The sequence below is a fragment of the Myripristis murdjan genome, chromosome 4, assembly GCF_902150065.1.
Source record: "Myripristis murdjan chromosome 4, fMyrMur1.1, whole genome shotgun sequence".
NCBI classification, from domain to species: domain Eukaryota; kingdom Metazoa; phylum Chordata; class Actinopteri; order Holocentriformes; family Holocentridae; genus Myripristis; species Myripristis murdjan.
The window spans coordinates 17,904,988-17,921,843 of record NC_043983.1 but is presented as its reverse complement, the minus strand read 5'-3'; the positions used below and the strand labels follow the sequence as shown (position 1 = coordinate 17,921,843).

Sequence of the window (16,856 nt, the reverse complement as noted above, 5' to 3'; positions counted from 1 at the left end):
GAAAAAAAATCGATTAGTGATGTATCGATCTTACCGTCCAAGACAAATCTGTGCGGGCTGTTCCTCCGACTGGCCGCTGGTTTAAGTGAAATGAAATGATCCAACGTGGGAAAGGAGAATACCAAGGTTCCTTTTGAGTCCTATGTGCAGTCAGTCCACTACCCAGTCTCTCTCTCTCTCTCTCTCTCTCTCTCTCTCTCTCTCTCTCTCTCTCTCTCTCTCTCTCTCTCTCTCTCTCTCTCTCTCTCCCTTGCCCCAGTATTTTTTTTTTTTTTTTTTTACTTTTATAGTACTACATATGAAAAAGCACTATAGCGGGCTATATTTGAGAGAGATACAACAGCCTGCAAATATCACAGCAAAACTTAAAACCATGCACCCTATAAGAGCATTATGGTCACACCATAAACAACAATAATACTACAGGCTTCTTAAGACTGAGTCATTGTTATGTTAGTACACATGGGAATGTGACACAAATGTCTTCATCAGGGATGGACATGAGAGAGGATTTGACCTTTTGTGGGGAAAAAAAAAAAAAAAATCTTTGATTGAGTCACTCACACAAAAAAAGCCTGCACAGAGCTCTGCAAATGGGGACGGAGGGGAGCTGCAAGCAAGCATGTGACCCGGGGTGTTCTCCTCATATTGCGGTACCCAGCTGGGAATCTGGATGCGGGTGAGGAGGATGTAGATGTGAGGCCTTGCATTCTCCCCCAACGTTTTTAAGACAACCATGGCTGGCTATTCCAAGACATTCAAGACTTCGGATGTTCAAGTGGAGGTGCTCGGTGCAATATGATCTTCGTCGTTAGAGCATGGTCACATCTTGAACTGTGGACCACACATAGATACTGTCTGCGTGCACACTAACACACACATGCACACACTTACCTTTAGAAATTCCGTCATAAGTTGTAAAAACATGCTCAGTATCGGCTTGTGGACTGACAATCCACACCTTTAACCCCCAGCTGCAAACTTTTGCTCTGCACCTTTCTGCAGAGGGCTAAGCTATGAGCTGTGAACTCCCCTCCCATTCTGCGAAAAGCTTTGCCCTTGAAATCCTTCACCATTATTCTCTGGCTGTCTCCACTGTTAAAGTTGAAAAAGAAACTCTCCACTGAGGGTGAACACCTCTATCTCTTTCTCTCTAATATCCTTTCTAGAGCTATGGTCACTCGTAATTCTTGGTATGTTTAATTTATTACAAGACCACTCCGACAGAATGAGCAGGCAAGATCAGCAAAAGATCATTTGTTGAAATTTTTATTGAAGAAACTTTTGAAGAATTCAGCTTGTAGAATTCAGTATTCAACCCATAACCACTTTTCCCACAACCAAAAATATGTACCTTAATCCAACACACAGCACATGATACTGTCATTTAAAATGTATGAACTTTATTCCCTTTGTGCTATCCCCTCTATCAATTATTGTGTGCCTTGCTCCTTACTTCTACACCCTTCTAAGCTTTATCTGAATCAAATACATAGTGGGTTTAAAATCATCCACCCAGCTTGAAATTATTTCAGTTCATTTCAATATCTAAATCAAAATGTCAGCTAGTAATTCATAAATGCTGTAATACATTTATTATGATAAGTGGAAACATAACATCAGCTGTTTATTGGAGGGACCAATATGCATGCCCAAATCATTTCAGAAATAGCCTGAAGGATGCAACTGCTGGTCCTGTTCATTAATTTTGTCTCTGCTGCCAAGATGCCATCGTGTCTCTCCAAAATACCCCCAAATAATATTTGCTCACTTTCCTCAAACCATTTTTATTTCTTTCATTTATTTACCGAGATGTCATGCAATGTCTCTCCCTCCTCACGTTTTTGCCTTTGCCTCTCCTTCTCTCTGTAATACTCCTCTTTCAAGTCTTCTCGGTTTCTGCGAGTCCAACCTTTTGAGGTGATGTGATACAGGTCTACACAGTTGCCTGAGTATGCATCCCTGTACGTGGCCCTGAATACAGCCTCTCTGGCAATGGAAACAGCCTCTTGCACTGTCAGTCCCCATTGCACCCCTTGGTCCAGCACAGAGTAGGCATAGGGTGATCCTGAGCCCACAGAGAAGAGAGTTCCCTTCAGGCGGGTGCCATCACTGCACACATAGTACAGACTGGGTCCAGATCTTTCTCTACCGAAGCACTGTTGGCCACCAACAGCTGTGGAGAGGCACTGAGTCTTTGCCTTTTCCAGATTAAGACTTGCAGAGTTTTCCACGTCAGTCATTTGATTATCTGTTGTCTTTGTGTGGGAGTCCACATCCATCTCTTTGCCCCCATGACCATCCATCTCTCCTCCATCCCAGCCACACAACGTGGCAGCCACACACAATTCTGTGCCCTTAAATGGCTGAAGCATGTGTGAAAGCAATTTGGCAGCTCCACCTGTGGACAGCCGTCTGCCATGGCGCAGTTGGTAAAGCCGCAGTTCCCGAGCCAAAATTCGCTTCCAGAGGGCACAGTCAGCTGAAGTACCTGAGGTGGTACCCACCAAGTGACTGTGAATGGGCAGGATCTTCTGTGCGGCTGGGCATGCAACAAGCCCAGAGCAACTGGAACGGGTGTCTGCTGCAGCCAACACCCCACCCTGGAATATAAAGGCCAGGGTTGTGGTGCCATGAGACATGGGGAAAGGTAGAGGCACAGAGTGAGAGGAAGAAAGAGGGAGGCCTATGGGCAAGGAGAAGGTTGGCTCCATTGAGTCCTGGGATGGCATGGCACTGGAGCTCTGAACAACTCTGATTTGGCCAAACTCTATTGGGCTTTCATCTAGGTACTCTGCAGCTGGTATATAAAAATGAAAGAGGCTCAGGCTTTTGTTCAAGGGCAAACCGCTCATATAGTTGCGTCCATTGTTCTTTCCAAAAGTCACTGAAGACTGCTCTGTGGCAATACTGTCAAGAAAGATGTCCTTGAAATTGCATAAATCCTGCAAAGCCATTGAATATAACGCAGACTGATAACAAATAACCAAAAAAACTAGTAAAATGTCCTATCATTTGATTTGCTTCTTTGATCCATCAGGTCCCTCTTTATCCCGTGTAACCATTCAAGGTAATTCTCTGACAAATACAGGGTTCACATGCCATGCAGGTGTAGAGTACATCTTCTTTAACAGTAGCTGCCCTTTATATAGACAATGAAGTTGGTGTGGCAGCCTCTAATGCCTCATTACCTTGACTTGGACGCATAAACCTCAATCGCCCACGGGTAATTAAGTTTGGCTGCGAGATCAGGTTCTTGCACCAACATGATTTCATCAAAGTTATATGTGTGGCCTGGAGTCCAAAGAGGATAACTACAAAATGATGACAAAGCCTAAACTTGAGGCACTGAATGAGAATATCATATGAATTCAGTTTTGATGAATTACAATTATGGACAGTTTCTGACAGAACAGAAAAGAACAGAATTAGAATAGAACAGAATGAAGAATAAAATTGACAAACACCATTTGTGTTAGACTAGGTGCAAGTCAATCTGTGACACAACAAAACAAATCCAGCCAAGCCCAAGTTAGGCTTTTAAAGGCATTTCATGGAAATAGCTGGACTTGCAGCACCAGAATTTCAGGTTGTTCCACATCACATTGGGTGTGTGCTGAAACGAATCTTACCTGGAAAGCCCTTCACAGTGGCAATTTTATCTCATGCTGTACTCGCGTTGCACATACAATGGATCATGGAATATTTATGTACATTTTTCATTTTTTTAAATCATTATTTGATCTAATTCATTAATTGATCTTAAACCAAATGCAAACTATACTCAACAGATAAACAACCTGTTGAAAAATGAGTGTGCTGCTTGCTAACATTTTTGGATATACGTTTACAGCTGCTGTAATATTAATGGTAAGGAATTTTATTACATTTTACTATAATGAATATGATTTCAAATTTGTTTATTGTGAAAAACTGATCTTTTCAAATAACTTTTTAAAATATGTATTTCAACAAACAAGCATGTATAATTTAAACAAACATCCTCTCGCGATTATCTCCACTAAATATGTCTGCTGTCGAGTGTGTTTGAATTACAGTGCTACCATTGTTTAACAGGACACTCATGTCATTCATTCATTACATTCACTAGATTTTAATTTCATTCCATGCAGGGACAATGTGTGTTGCAAGCCTCATCAACCTCCTCATCCCTGAGTGGGAAAAGCCCACATGGCAATTTTATCTGGTTTGACTCTGCCAGTGACAAAGTGATAGATGGCTCAGCGATCAGTGTGAAGTATCAATGTTCCAGGCCATGTCAGCTTGCAGTGGAAGCGATGATATCCATACCACAAGGAACAGAGGTGGTGGTTTTTAGGAGGAAATGGATCAGCAGCAAACCCCCCAGAGTCCCCTGCACCCGCCTGGTGCTGCTCAGGCTCCCTCGAGCCGTTAAATATCAACGTGACTTTTTCAACAGGCACATTATTGAGGCCCAGAATGTGACAATTCATGCTTGGCTAGAGCGTCTTAAAGATGGCTATGAACGCAGAACCTACCGTGGCTCTTTGGTGAGGATCCATAAAGTGCTACGGATTGTGCCACTGTCTGCAAGTCTGACTAAACCTCCCACTCAGTGCCCTTCGTGGCCTGCTGAACTGATGTGGCAGTTGACCAGGAATAAAATCTATCAGTGTCCACATGAGTCAGGTCAGACCTCAATCACCCTGTCATGTTTTCATATTGCACACTGCCCAAGTTCCATCACTATTGCAGGTCACACGCTGAGAACGAGAAGCTTTTAATGGAAGAATAAAACATTGCTTTTTCCAGGAGAGGACACTGTCAAAGACAAATTTTTTCGCTGACTAATTTTTTTTTTTTTCCCACAGAAACAATTGATATGCTAAAGTTCCCTCTGGCAAGCACCGGGGAACACTTTGGAGTGGTCCGAAAGTTCCAGCCTTTCATCAACAAAAACCTGGAGAGAGTCCGTCTCCATGCTGTGACACGTCCCAGGTTGGACTTGCACTTCAGTTATCAGCCAGTCTCACTTAGTTTATTTTAGCTGGTGCGGTACCACTTTACATTAAGACTGCCCTGGTTTATGAATAGTTTATAATTGGGATAGATTGTAAACACTTTATAAATGATTAATAAGCAATTATAAACAAGGATGGCAGACAGATAAAGGGAAAAGATAAAGTAAGCTAAGCAAGATCTGAGATTTAACAGAATAGACGCGGTACAGCAGTAACTTGACCTCGCCAAATAGTGAGCCTGCATAGATGTATGAAAACTGTGTTATAACTTGTTTACAATTGTTGATTAATGACTGATAAAGTCAACTGATAATCTTATTATAAACCCTTCATAAACCCTTTATAAGGGTGGTCTTATTGTAAAGTGGTGCCCAAAATCTTGGCAACAGTTAAAACAGCTCTGATGCGATATCCCTGTGTATTGCGACAGATAAAGCCAGTGTTTTTAAAGCACTATGGCCAGATCGGGCTCAAGGCAGAGGGGTTTGTGTTGATCTCAGCAGTTTGATGTTACAGTCTCAGTGGGCCACAGGTTCATGACTGTTTCCCTCTCAGTGCTTGCAGCTGTTACAGCACACCCCACTTTCATTTTTACTTTGTTGTCATTATAAACGACTTCATGGGCTTCATGAAGCCTCTTCATCAGAGCGTAAGCTGTTTATTTATGGTTGATGAAAGACACCGAGGCCAGTCATTTCCAGCAGAGAGTATAGTGATTCCGATTTAATCTTATGCTTCAGTGGCCAAAGAAATATGTTTTACTCAAATCATGTTTGGTTGCCTGGTTTTCAGCATCACCTTATCTGTGTGGATCTACCTGCTCAAGTGGTGTCACAGGGACCTCTGTGGGATCATCCATCATGTTGACAGTCAAAATTTATATGACACCCTCCTGATGCAGCTTACAGACACAGGTGGGTCCTAGCAGCTTGTGGATACACCTGATACCAGCGTAGGGGATTAGACTGAGGTGTCATGTGATTATTGTGAGTGATGATGTGTATTTTGTGAGATTGAGGAGCAGACTGCATTACGTATTAATAAAGAGCAGTGCGTCTCCTGTGGTGAAATATAAGACTGTCATATCTCTTGTATAGGGGATGTCATTATTCAGGCACGTTTGACAACTGGAAGAGATGAAGCTTTCCGATCCCATGTGGCGCTGCCCCTCTGGAAATGGATTAGATTAGACTGTTACATACAGGACTCCAAGGTATGGAACTGCAGTAGGTGCCTCCGGGAGGCGGGATAAGGAATGGCAATTCAAATCCAGCTCATGACAAAACCTTCTAGTCAGGATTTTTCATCGTGGTTTAGCTTGGAATCCTGGCGTTCCAGCGTTTGATTTCCTTTAGGAACAGCTGTAAGATCCTGTAAGATGGTTCATTTCCAGCTGGGAAACTCCAGGCGATTGCAGAGTGTACTGCAATTTGGAGTCGTTCACAGCTGAGTAGGTTTATCAGTGTGTCATGAGCTAATACTTTATTTTGCCTGACTTGTAGGTGATGCTGGATACAACATGGGATAATGAAACTCGCAGACACACATATGAGTAAGAAGTTTTATTGTTTATTTTTAAAGATGCTCTATATGTCCATATTTCTTGTGTCTCAATTATTGAAATGAAAGTGAAATTGAAGTGAAATGAACTGTGAGCACAAATTATAACATCAGTGAAAACACGCAATCGCCATTTCAAAACACAGCCTGACTTATTGCCATCACTTACTCCAGTCTGTGCATTTTCAGACTTGACTCCATGCAAAATACTTCCTTTTTTAGAGGTGCTGCAAGCTACACATTTATAGCAATGACTACACAAAGTAAGGAGACATGGTGTAGAAGAGGGTGGCTTTGATATTGCTGCATGCAGCTGTCATAATGATAGTTTTTCAGTTCTGAGTGGTATTGACTGTCCCATAGATTTCAAAGCAGCATCCACTATGAGGACACCAGTGGATATTTTGCAATTGGAGGAAGCAGATACTTGCCTGGCATCCATGGCTATTTTGGGAATGTCAAATACTATCGTTTTGGAACTGAGAAGGTACGGTGATCGAATGTTACTTATTTATTGATTTTCTATTCACCAGTCAAATATCAGTAACTGAATGAAGCACAGTGATCCCAACATAATGCCAAACAATATATCATTTAGATCTGTTTAAACAGTAGAGTCATGCTTTCAAAATTGACTACACAAACGCATAAAGAATAATTTATTCACAGCATTAAAAGATTGTGGAATGATGTTACTGGATTTCTGCCAACCTGACTGTCTAAAAGTACTTATCAGAGAAAGTTTGACTGTTTGTACAATTACAATTGCAATTACAATTTCAGTCTGTGTTTGCCCTGTTTGAGTTATGTCAACTTTATTGTGCTCTTGTATCATTGGTGAAGGCTTCTGTGATTAAGAAATTGTCCTTCTGGGATTAATAAACCACTGCTACTCGTATTGCTACCACTACCACTCTATTAGCTGTGTAAATACCTTTCCTGTTAATCTCAGTGCATTGAAATATGATGCTATTACAACCATGTTACAGGTGAAAAATCCACTTTCCCCAAAGACGACTTTAGAGGATCTGGATAAGACTCATCTTGAGTGTCAAGAAATAAAACGCTTTACAGCAGCTTTTCTGCAGGGAGTGACTGGAAGTCGCATAACCTTAAACAAAGGTAAAATATTATTTTAATGAGTCTGTTTAACGGGTGTTGGAGTCCTTCCCTTGGGATCACTGAATTAAATATCAGCCTTGAAATATTAAAAAACATCACACAACACAACATACGCCATTTGGGAGACTTTTTTGTAGGGTGGCTCCCAAGGGAACTGAACCCTTTTTCCCTGGAGATGTTAGTGTCATACTCTACAAAAACAGCTATACAAGGCCATATTTGGGACTTACAAAGCATGTGTGTGAAATAAAAAAAACTCTTTTCTTTCAGGTTTCTGCAATCCTCACTTCAAACCCTTCAGGGGCCAATTCAAAGAGAATATCTGCAGACAGACATGGACCTGGGAGACACAACTTAAGTACAGTGCACTTTTCCACTTTTTGCAAACAAAAGAAGAGGACCTAAGAGCAGGTGTCATACATTTTTTCCATTGTCCACATACATACATATAGCCCACGTAATGCATTTTAAAACCCACGCACTTCTTTCTTGGTTATTTACATCAGTCTCTTGATATCTGTAGGATCATCGAGTATGAACAACCTTCGCCACATCAGGAGGAGTTTGTTTGAGCAGGCAGTCGGTCAAATGTTCAATATGGATCTGAGAGAGATCCGCCTCACATCCTCAAAAATGGCTCTGCTGCAGGCGTCCTCATGCCTTGGAAATCACCAAGCATCTCTCTTGCTAGCCACAATCCACCTGGCTGGCCTGGGGCGCTCAGTGGACCAACAAAAGGTAGAATCAACACACCTTGCCTCTCCTTGTTTCTGTCCTTACTACTTTATTGCAGTATTGGCATTTCTGCATCGATGACTTCTGTTATTGACCTTTTTTTTTTTCCAGGGTCATGTTTACAGTTTGATCGGTGCATTGGGTGATAATCGTTTGGCCCTCATGCATATAGGGTACAAGCACACACAAGGAATCGATCAGTTTCCGAAAGACTTTGACATGGCTTGTAGCTACTATTCCAACGTGGGCGTGCAGAGCATTATCGATCGTGGGAATATGCAGGAAAAACAGGTAAATTCACAATAAATGCTGAATGTAAAATGGTCTGAAATTGTTGGTGAAATACTATTTCTACTACTACTACTACTACTACTACTACTACTACTAATAATAATAATAATAATAATGCCAATTATTATTGTTGTTGTTGTAGATGTTGTTTATATTGTTATAATCATTAGTGTGCTAAATTAATATTTCCCCCGTCCCCCATGAAGCAGTACCAGCCTGAACACATCTATCTGAGCAACAAGGAGGATTTAAACAACATGATCCATGAGACAAGTGACGCCTTTTACTTTCTGAAATATAAAGCAGAGAGTGGAGATACAGAATCTCAAGTATGTGTGAAATACAAAAGAATTTGCTTTTTATGTGCATTCAATGTAACTTTACCTCACAAACACCTGAGATAAGGCCAATGCGAGCTAAAACACTTCCCACTATCTCCAGAAAAACCTTGGGAGGATTCTTTTCTGGGGACAAAATGGAGCCACAAAAGACATGGCAAGTGGAGTCAAGTGGTTAAGAAGGAGTGCCATACAGATGAAGGATCCCTCGGCCATGTATGACTACTCTGTTCTGTTGATGAAGGTACTGCAAGATTGCAGCTCATTTACCAAGAACCGAATACTGGAAATGTTTTTCTTTTTAGTGTATGTGTGTTTTTTGACAGTTATTGATTGACTGATTGATGTTAATTTCCTCCAGGGCCATGGAGTAACAAAAAACACCAGCCTTGGTCTTCAGTTGCTTAAGAAAGCTGCAGCAATGGTACAGCTCCACAGTCTGGTGATCAATGTCTTTGTTTAGAGTATGTGACTTTTCTATGCATTCAAGTGTCCATCTCTGTGTTTTAGGGGTCAGTTCATGCCTTGAATGGCTTAGGATGGTATCACAGCGCTATACTGAAAGACCACAAAACTGCAGTGAAATATTTTGAGCGAGCTGCACTCAATGGGAGTGATGATGGCATGTATAACCTGGGGATTTACCACCTCAGTGGGGACAACCCCGACAGCCCGCGGAGAAATGAGGTTTGAGTCCCAAAATTAACAGCAAGTTGTGTTATCATTCACATTGCATGATCAAGCACCTAGTTCTTGTTTGCTATGTGATCCACAGACGGCTGCATTCCAGCAGTTTCTAAATGCATCCAGCTTTGGTCATGTAGCTGCATCAGTGGAGGCGGCTTGGTACCTGTCGACAGGAAGCCTGGAAGGGGTGTCTCAGGATGTGGAAAGAGCTGTGATGTAAGAGGCTTTCATTAGCTTAGTGAAGAAAGCTTTGTTATGGGCTGTTGCACCATAGCCTGCAGCACAGTGGAATCTAATTTCAATGACAGTGGCTAATTCAAGGTCAGAACCTGGTATTTGCATATCTAAAAATAAGTGCCACTGTCATTGGCATTATTGTCTCGCATAGAGAGACCGTGCCTAGCATTGTTTCTTTTGTGTCCTATGAATTTAAATCTGAAGCTACTGTAGTGGCTGTTTTTAGAATAACCTCAGGTAATAACAAAGTGTTTTAGGTCATGTTACAGTATTGTACCACTCTTTTGGTAAATCCGTGACTCTCCATTCAGCTTTGCCCAGGATAATTAAACTCCATAATATGTTATCAACAATCTACTCTTTTGTATTGTAGGTTGCTAAAAAATACCTGTGAACAGAACGGACACCTTGGATACATGACCAGAGTGGCTCTCCAAGCCTACCTCCAGGGTTCTTGGTAAGTACAGCAATTTTAACTATTTTTCATTGATGCTCATTTCATCACTGCCACCCTAGTCACTGTCAAGTGTCTCTTGCTTCTTTACATATTTATGTTGTATTGTTGGAACATTTTCAAACACTCTTTTCACAGGAGTGACGCTCTTATGAAGTATGTTTTGGCAGCTGAAACTGGTTTGGGTTTTGCCCAGATCAATGTTGCTCACCTGTGTGAGGTATGTTTTCTTTGAATTTATTTCATTTTATTTCATCATCTCTGTCCCCGAGACAGTCGGTATTAGCAAAACACTGACAGTTCCTTTAAATCTGATCTTAAGCACATGCTACAATCATAGTTCAGTTCAGCTCAGTTCACTTTGGTTCAGTTCCATCTTTATTATAATACCAAAATACAATTTGTATTGCATCAAAATCCATCAAAAGCAACTATTCACATAAAAAAACTCTCAGAACAAACGCATAACAATCATTAAAAATAAATAAAAACATCACTCAAACAGTGTAGCAGTCAAAAGTGAATACATTTTCCTCAACAATTGTCATTAAGTAGTTTGATAGCAATGGGGATAAATGTGTTTGTTTTATTTGCTTCTCATTCTTTGTAGCTTCAGATAAATAGCTCAGATCAGTATTCACTGAATGTAGCTTATCAACATGTTTGCACATAAATCAAGTCACATGGGAAACAACAAAACCCATGCCAGAGAGAAATTATAACGATTGATAATGTAACTTTCATCCTTGCTGAACCCCTCTGTTGCGTTTCATTCAATATTCATTTCTTTCCAATTGCAGGAGCTGAACCTTGGTAATGATTGTCACTGGAGATATTATAACTATTCCACATTTAACTATGATCCCCATCCGTCTGGTGAGTTCCTATCCTGCCATGTTCACCTAAACTCTGTGTTTTTCAATCTGGTTATTAAGCAGCAAGTATATATCCTGTTTTATAGGTCTACTGAAAATGGGAGACTACTTCTACAATTCCTGCAGCAACCAGGAAGACTCATTATCCTTGGTTGGCCGGGCCATATCGATGTACAGCAGAGCAGCTCTCGCAGGCAGTCCTCAGGTGACAGATTGACTCAGGCTGTAATCTCACAACTCACCCTATAATAAACTTAATTAACCTTCCACTGGCTTAAGCCTGCTCTAATAAAAACAACTAACAGAAGTATGCCTATGTTATTATTTAGAAACCTTCTCAACAACCCATCAACTCCCTGTTAAGGTCTCCTGATTTTATTATCCAACTGATTCACAGGGAATGTACAACTTAGTTGTTTTGGCACAACAAGGGCATGTTCCTCCATTAAGCATCCAAGGCTTGTTAAATGTGTCTCATCAAGATGAGCTGGACATTTTGGTGGAGAAGATGTTACAAAGGTGCGTCTTTGATCAAAAAACTGCCACAGCAATGAATAATGTATCACATTCGGATCATTACTCAGATTAATGATGTTGGATAGCCATGGTACTTGTAGTAATGGTGGTGGCAATACAGTATGCTGTGCCTCTGGTTGTGCAGGATGAACAATACAGAGGCTTGATCTCACAATGTGTGACATAGTTTTCATTGTGTCGTTCGTAAAGATGTGTAGAGATTGAAGATGAGGAAGCTGTAACGCCATGCTCTTTAGCTCTGCTCAGAGTCCAGATGGGAAAAGCCTTGAGGAAAATGACTCACAACAGTGCACAGCTCTTGTTGGTAGGCATAACGTAATCATCTCATTTGTAGTAATACAGAATTCAACATACCACAGGGTGCACCACTATGTTATATTCCCTTGATAAAAGGATGTATTCTGTATCATCTTCTGCTGAGTTAGTATATGTAAAATGCAAATAACACCGGCATAAATAAGAAATTTAAAACATGACATGTGGCTATAGAATGAAAAAATGTGATAATTTATTTAAATCTCTCCTTTCCTGTTTCTCCATAGGTATATGCATCTTTTATTGGTTTCTTCATCATAATCATTATTGTGCCAATGCAAATCTGCCTTGGTAAGTCTGCAATTATGATCCTCTCCCATCCATCATTTGCATTTATTTGCCACAAGGTGGCAGAATTTCCCCACTTACTGATTTACTGACACCTACCTCCATACTACATCAAAAGATAATGTATGTAACTATGTTACTGTGACTCTTTGATATCATGCTGTTTTAAATTGTTTATCATTAAGAGAAACCTCTGTGGTTTAACATGATGATCACGCTGACATTATTAACAATGTATGAACACATAACATCTTCTTTTCTTTGCAAATTAAAATAGGCCAAAGGAATCTCAGTCACCATGCAGTGCAGCTGAGGACAAGGATGTCAGCTGTCAATCAAACTCCAGTCAACTGGAATAGAGCACAAGATGGCATCATGGGAAGACAGGGTGCCGTCTCTAGAACTCACAGAGTGGCTGAGGTTCTCTGGCTTACCATTGTGAATGGTGAACAGTGGCTCAGGCAGACCGGTGATTTGGCTGTGACTGTGTCAGGTGTGTGTCTGTGTGCTTTCTGGACCACACTACTCTATCATCTCTTATGACACACAATACACAGCACAGTGATCCAATAGCCACAGCAAAGCTCCAGACACTACATAAGAGCTCACATGTAGTGGACGGGTTACAAAGTTATTCATATGACACATCTGTATCTCAGAGGAATCTGACTCACTTTGACTTTGGGGTGATGACATAAGAAAAGTGCCAATAGGAATGTGTGTGCACTATTTTATCAAGCAGTTGATAATGATTTCATCACTCACTATTATTCCATTGTTTGTTTCCATTGTGCAAAATGCTTATCATGCGGCTCCTTTTATTAATACCTTGTCTGATCTATATGATATATTCTCCTGTGGGGGGAGTACCACGTGAAGACAATGGAACCTCTATTGTGCAACATGTGCACTGGAAGTCTTAACTTAATATCACCAATTAATTGCTTGAGACATTTTTTTTTTTTTGGTAGGACTTTCCTTTATGACAATAGCTTTAAAATTGCAATGCCTTGGCAACTGCTTCGACACAAAAGGCTCAACCAGATCCTGATGGATTATGGGAGATATTGGACAGGAACAGTGTTCTAATAGGTCAGCTATTAAGGCTTGTTCCTGGCCCTATCAGTGTCATGTTGATGATAAGTGTCTATCCGGAGACTGGACATGCAACAACAGCACACATGGCTCCTCCTAAACATTTTGTCCAAGGCCAGTGCACTGGTGTTTTAGTAGTTACTGATTTAGTCCCTGACTGGGCAGATTCATCAGTCCTGGTCGATACATAAGATAAGGCAACGAGGCAACACAGTTTGTCTTACCCATCACTAAGGGAGGTGACAACAGGAAACTGGGCTTTAAAGCTGAGTTACCATAGCAATGTAGGAGACTACCTGCCCTAACACACCTTTAGACCACTTCCTGGAGTTGAAGCCAGAAGGAGGGGGCTTTTATTGTGGTGTTGGTGTTACAGTTCTACAAAGATCATACATTGATAGAGGCTTTTTTTTCTGTGACAAACAATCTTGAAGAGGCTGTGTTATTCTGTTAAGTGTTATTTACAGCTCTAGATGACTGTTGTCATGACGTGGAGTTTATAGCAACGTGTGTTGTTGCCTGGGCTTCATGGAGCTGTCATTAGTTAAATAAGGAGTTTCAGAGTGTAAACAGCAGTATTTGGAGCTCCCTCAGTTTAGAGTGACAACGTCTATGTAATTTGGGAATGGAATAATGATCTGCCTCTTCCTTGTTCTATCCTTGTCCTTGTCCTCTTTCTCTACTGTCTTTTCCCAGTTAGAGGGAGAGGTCATCAAATCTAAAAATTGCTCAGTGTATCAGATATTCACTATAGTGTTCGCAGTACCTGCTTGCTGTTTTTGTTTATGTGTAAATTTATTTTTATTTATTTATTTTTTTAAATAAAGAAACATTTTTGGGAGGCATGTCTGCTTTATTAGAGAGACACGGTGGAGAGAGACAGGACAGACAGGGCAGAGATGGGGGAGGACATGCAGCCACTTACTCCTTAGGCTGAATTAGCCTAAGGAGTAAGTGGTACGCGCCCTACTGGTGGGCACCTCTCTGCTGAATTTTTATTAGCCTGTAAGCCCACCTGGCTTACATTTTGGAAATAAATATCCCAAAAAAAGTACATCAGCTAAATACACTGAAATGTTTTAGAAAAGACATGAATCTCTGTAGTTAATAAGAAATATCCCTCTGTAGACCACCATGATGAATTTGTCTTTTAAGATGTAACTTTTACCTTTTTCCTTTCTGCCAGACTGAGGTGACGCCCAAGTATGATAGTCAATTAGACTGGCTGTGGTGTGCTGGTGTCTCAAAAGCAACCTTGCTTGCTTTAGAGACGCCAGCACACTTCGGGGAAAACAAATTGCACTACCGTAAACCAAAAGCAAACACTGCCAAATGTTTTGGCTCCAAAGCACTGTTCTGCCACTGAGACGTTTCAGTCATCCCATCAACAAGAAGCATTAGTTATTAGGGGTGTTTTTGCCATTTTAAATGTTTTAGTAATTCATTTCTTTAATTTTTATGAGGTTAGCTGGCTGTTCATGCCTCCGATGCAGTGCTAAGTTATTAATAGATCCTCTAGATTTAAATTGGATTGTTTAATGGGTTGATAACATATTGATGGATGTGACCTTGAATTTATGTACTCTGTTTGAGTTAATTGCTAATGGACACCTGACCAGTATTACTGCAAAGTGACAGAGCCTCATATTTGATTTATTGCCTTCACACTGTTGGTTCTTATTCAGTGGAGTATAAACTCTCATTGAACTCTCTGCCCTGTTTGAGTAACAGGGTGGGATCAAAACTTTGACCGCTGGTGCATTCTTGTCAAGAATAAATCTGTATATTTGATTTGTGGAAGTGTCAGAGTCCTATGATTTCAAACCTAGTGGCACCCAAATGCTTCTTATTATGCATGTGCTGTCAGGAAACCTCACACATTATTATGGCTACCCAATTAATTGTGTATAATTGTATATTGAAATTTTAATTTCCATGATTATTAATCATACAATGTGATGATAAGATAATTTTACTTAATTTCATTTAGTCAGTGCACTATAAAATAATGCACCCTCAATGACATTTTATTAAGGTGGCTCTGCTATTCACAACGAGCACAGTTTCCAGTCATATCCAGCCTGAGAGCTTGAGAGCCTCTCCATGAGACAAAAATCATAATCATACACACATCCTCTATGAAAAGCCAAAGATGCAATGTTCTACTGTCACCTTCACTGCCATGTTTTGATCCTTGGGATGTAACACACAGTTTGACAAAGATTGCCAATAAAGATGATTATGGACTTTTCACAGCTTGGCCCAAACAGCCTTTGCAGAAACAGCACAGTGGATTTTCAGGTGAAACAAACTGCCTGGCACTTGAACCTAAAGGAATACTCCAACATTTTGAGCAATATATCGCTTTTCCAACTTACCCAGACTGAGAGAAGATGGTCAATAGCATTTTCACCTCTGCACGTCAGGTGGTTTGGTTCACATGGGTAGCATTTCATGATAGCTAAAGACTTTAAGTCCATAGAAATCTTTAGCCTAGCTCCTTCAAAGTGAAATAATAAACTATACAGCAACTCTGGAGCTGTCTTATTTATACAATTTCAAGACATGTATTTCAAATACACATGATACACCGAGTAAATAATGCAGCTGCGGAATTTATTTTTTCACATTAATGGAGCTAGGCTAATGACTTGCATAGTCTTCAAGTCTTTATGCTAAGCTTACATGAAATATGTACAATATGTATAAGTCTGGGCAAGTTGTAAACATATACAATATAACATATACAAACACATACAATATTTTGGCCAAAACATTTAAAGGTGTACTTTGCAAAGTTGCAGAGGGTCAACTGAAATGAGGATTGTTGAGACTGAAATGACAAAAAATATGGAATAAAGAAGATGTAGTCATAATTTTATTGTAAGTTTACTAACTGATAAATAATTGTCGGTTGTGTCTAAATTGTCAATCGTTTTACATAGTGCACCTTTAAAATAGTTGATAGCCAAAAGTGAGTAATTAACTGATATTTGATAGGTCCAAATACTCGACAGGAGTGGAGAGACAAAATAATACAGCCAGTCAACAGTCATTACAAAGTGTAGTAAGATGAAAACATGAAGGTTGAGGTTAAGGCAGCGTTCTGTCACACACTCACAAACACACAATGTTAAAGAGAGAGCACTGGCATAATTTTACTTTAGCTTATGATCAACATCAGCCTGTGCTGCTGCTACACAGATGCTGTGATGTTCGCTCACAGACTCACAGCGTGTTCTGCCTGCGAGTCTGGAGCACGGCTTCATGGCAGCTTGAGAACTTGAGAAGCAAGTCGCTGTCCCATTTATTTTTACAG

At 40.4% G+C, this 16,856-nt stretch overlaps 2 protein-coding genes across 2 annotated transcripts; one reads left to right on the top strand and one right to left on the bottom strand.

The window, feature by feature from the left end:
• Nucleotides 1-929: 929 nt before the first annotated feature.
• psmb11b (proteasome 20S subunit beta 11b) lies at nt 930-2,732 on the bottom strand. The gene is made up of 3 exons (XM_030049733.1): nt 2,300-2,732; nt 1,849-2,251; nt 930-1,095 (listed from the first exon to the last, which is right to left on the bottom strand). The coding sequence occupies exons 1-3, from the start codon at nt 2,730-2,732 to the stop codon at nt 930-932; spliced, it is 1,002 nt and encodes a 333-aa protein (XP_029905593.1).
• A 947-nt stretch (nt 2,733-3,679) lies between these two features.
• On the top strand, nt 3,680-15,321 carry LOC115358525 (protein sel-1 homolog 3). Its single transcript, XM_030050557.1, has 24 exons — nt 3,680-3,870; nt 4,134-4,671; nt 4,854-4,980; nt 5,796-5,917; nt 6,101-6,216; nt 6,506-6,555; nt 6,927-7,050; nt 7,553-7,685; nt 7,956-8,096; nt 8,209-8,423; nt 8,532-8,711; nt 8,918-9,040; nt 9,153-9,293; nt 9,411-9,473; nt 9,560-9,736; nt 9,825-9,952; nt 10,347-10,430; nt 10,566-10,647; nt 11,228-11,303; nt 11,389-11,507; nt 11,700-11,821; nt 12,029-12,143; nt 12,382-12,445; nt 12,720-15,321. The coding sequence occupies exons 1-24, from the start codon at nt 3,811-3,813 to the stop codon at nt 12,983-12,985; spliced, it is 3,366 nt and encodes a 1,121-aa protein (XP_029906417.1). The 5' UTR covers nt 3,680-3,810; the 3' UTR covers nt 12,986-15,321.
• Nucleotides 15,322-16,856: the final 1,535 nt, after the last annotated feature.

What these genes read in the sequence shown, in the direction of transcription:
- LOC115358525 (XM_030050557.1), top strand. Translation starts at nt 3,811, where the DNA reads ATGAGTGTGCTGCTTGCTAACATTTTTGGATATACGTTTACAGCTGCT. An exon ending in ATCGTTTTGGAACTGAGAAG is followed by an intron (nt 7,051 to 7,552) that starts GTACGGTGATCG and finishes ACCATGTTACAG; the next exon opens with GTGAAAAATCCACTTTCCCC. An exon ending in GCCTACCTCCAGGGTTCTTG is followed by an intron (nt 10,431 to 10,565) that starts GTAAGTACAGCA and finishes CTCTTTTCACAG; the next exon opens with GAGTGACGCTCTTATGAAGT.
- psmb11b (XM_030049733.1), bottom strand. Translation starts at nt 2,732, where the DNA reads ATGCCATCCCAGGACTCAATGGAGCCAACCTTCTCCTTGCCCATAGGC. An exon ending in GGATGGAGGAGAGATGGATG is followed by an intron (nt 2,252 to 2,299) that starts GTCATGGGGGCA and finishes CAAAGACAACAG; the next exon opens with ATAATCAAATGACTGACGTG. An exon ending in AGAGAGAAGGAGAGGCAAAG is followed by an intron (nt 1,096 to 1,848) that starts GCAAAAACGTGA and finishes CAACTTTAACAG; the next exon opens with TGGAGACAGCCAGAGAATAA.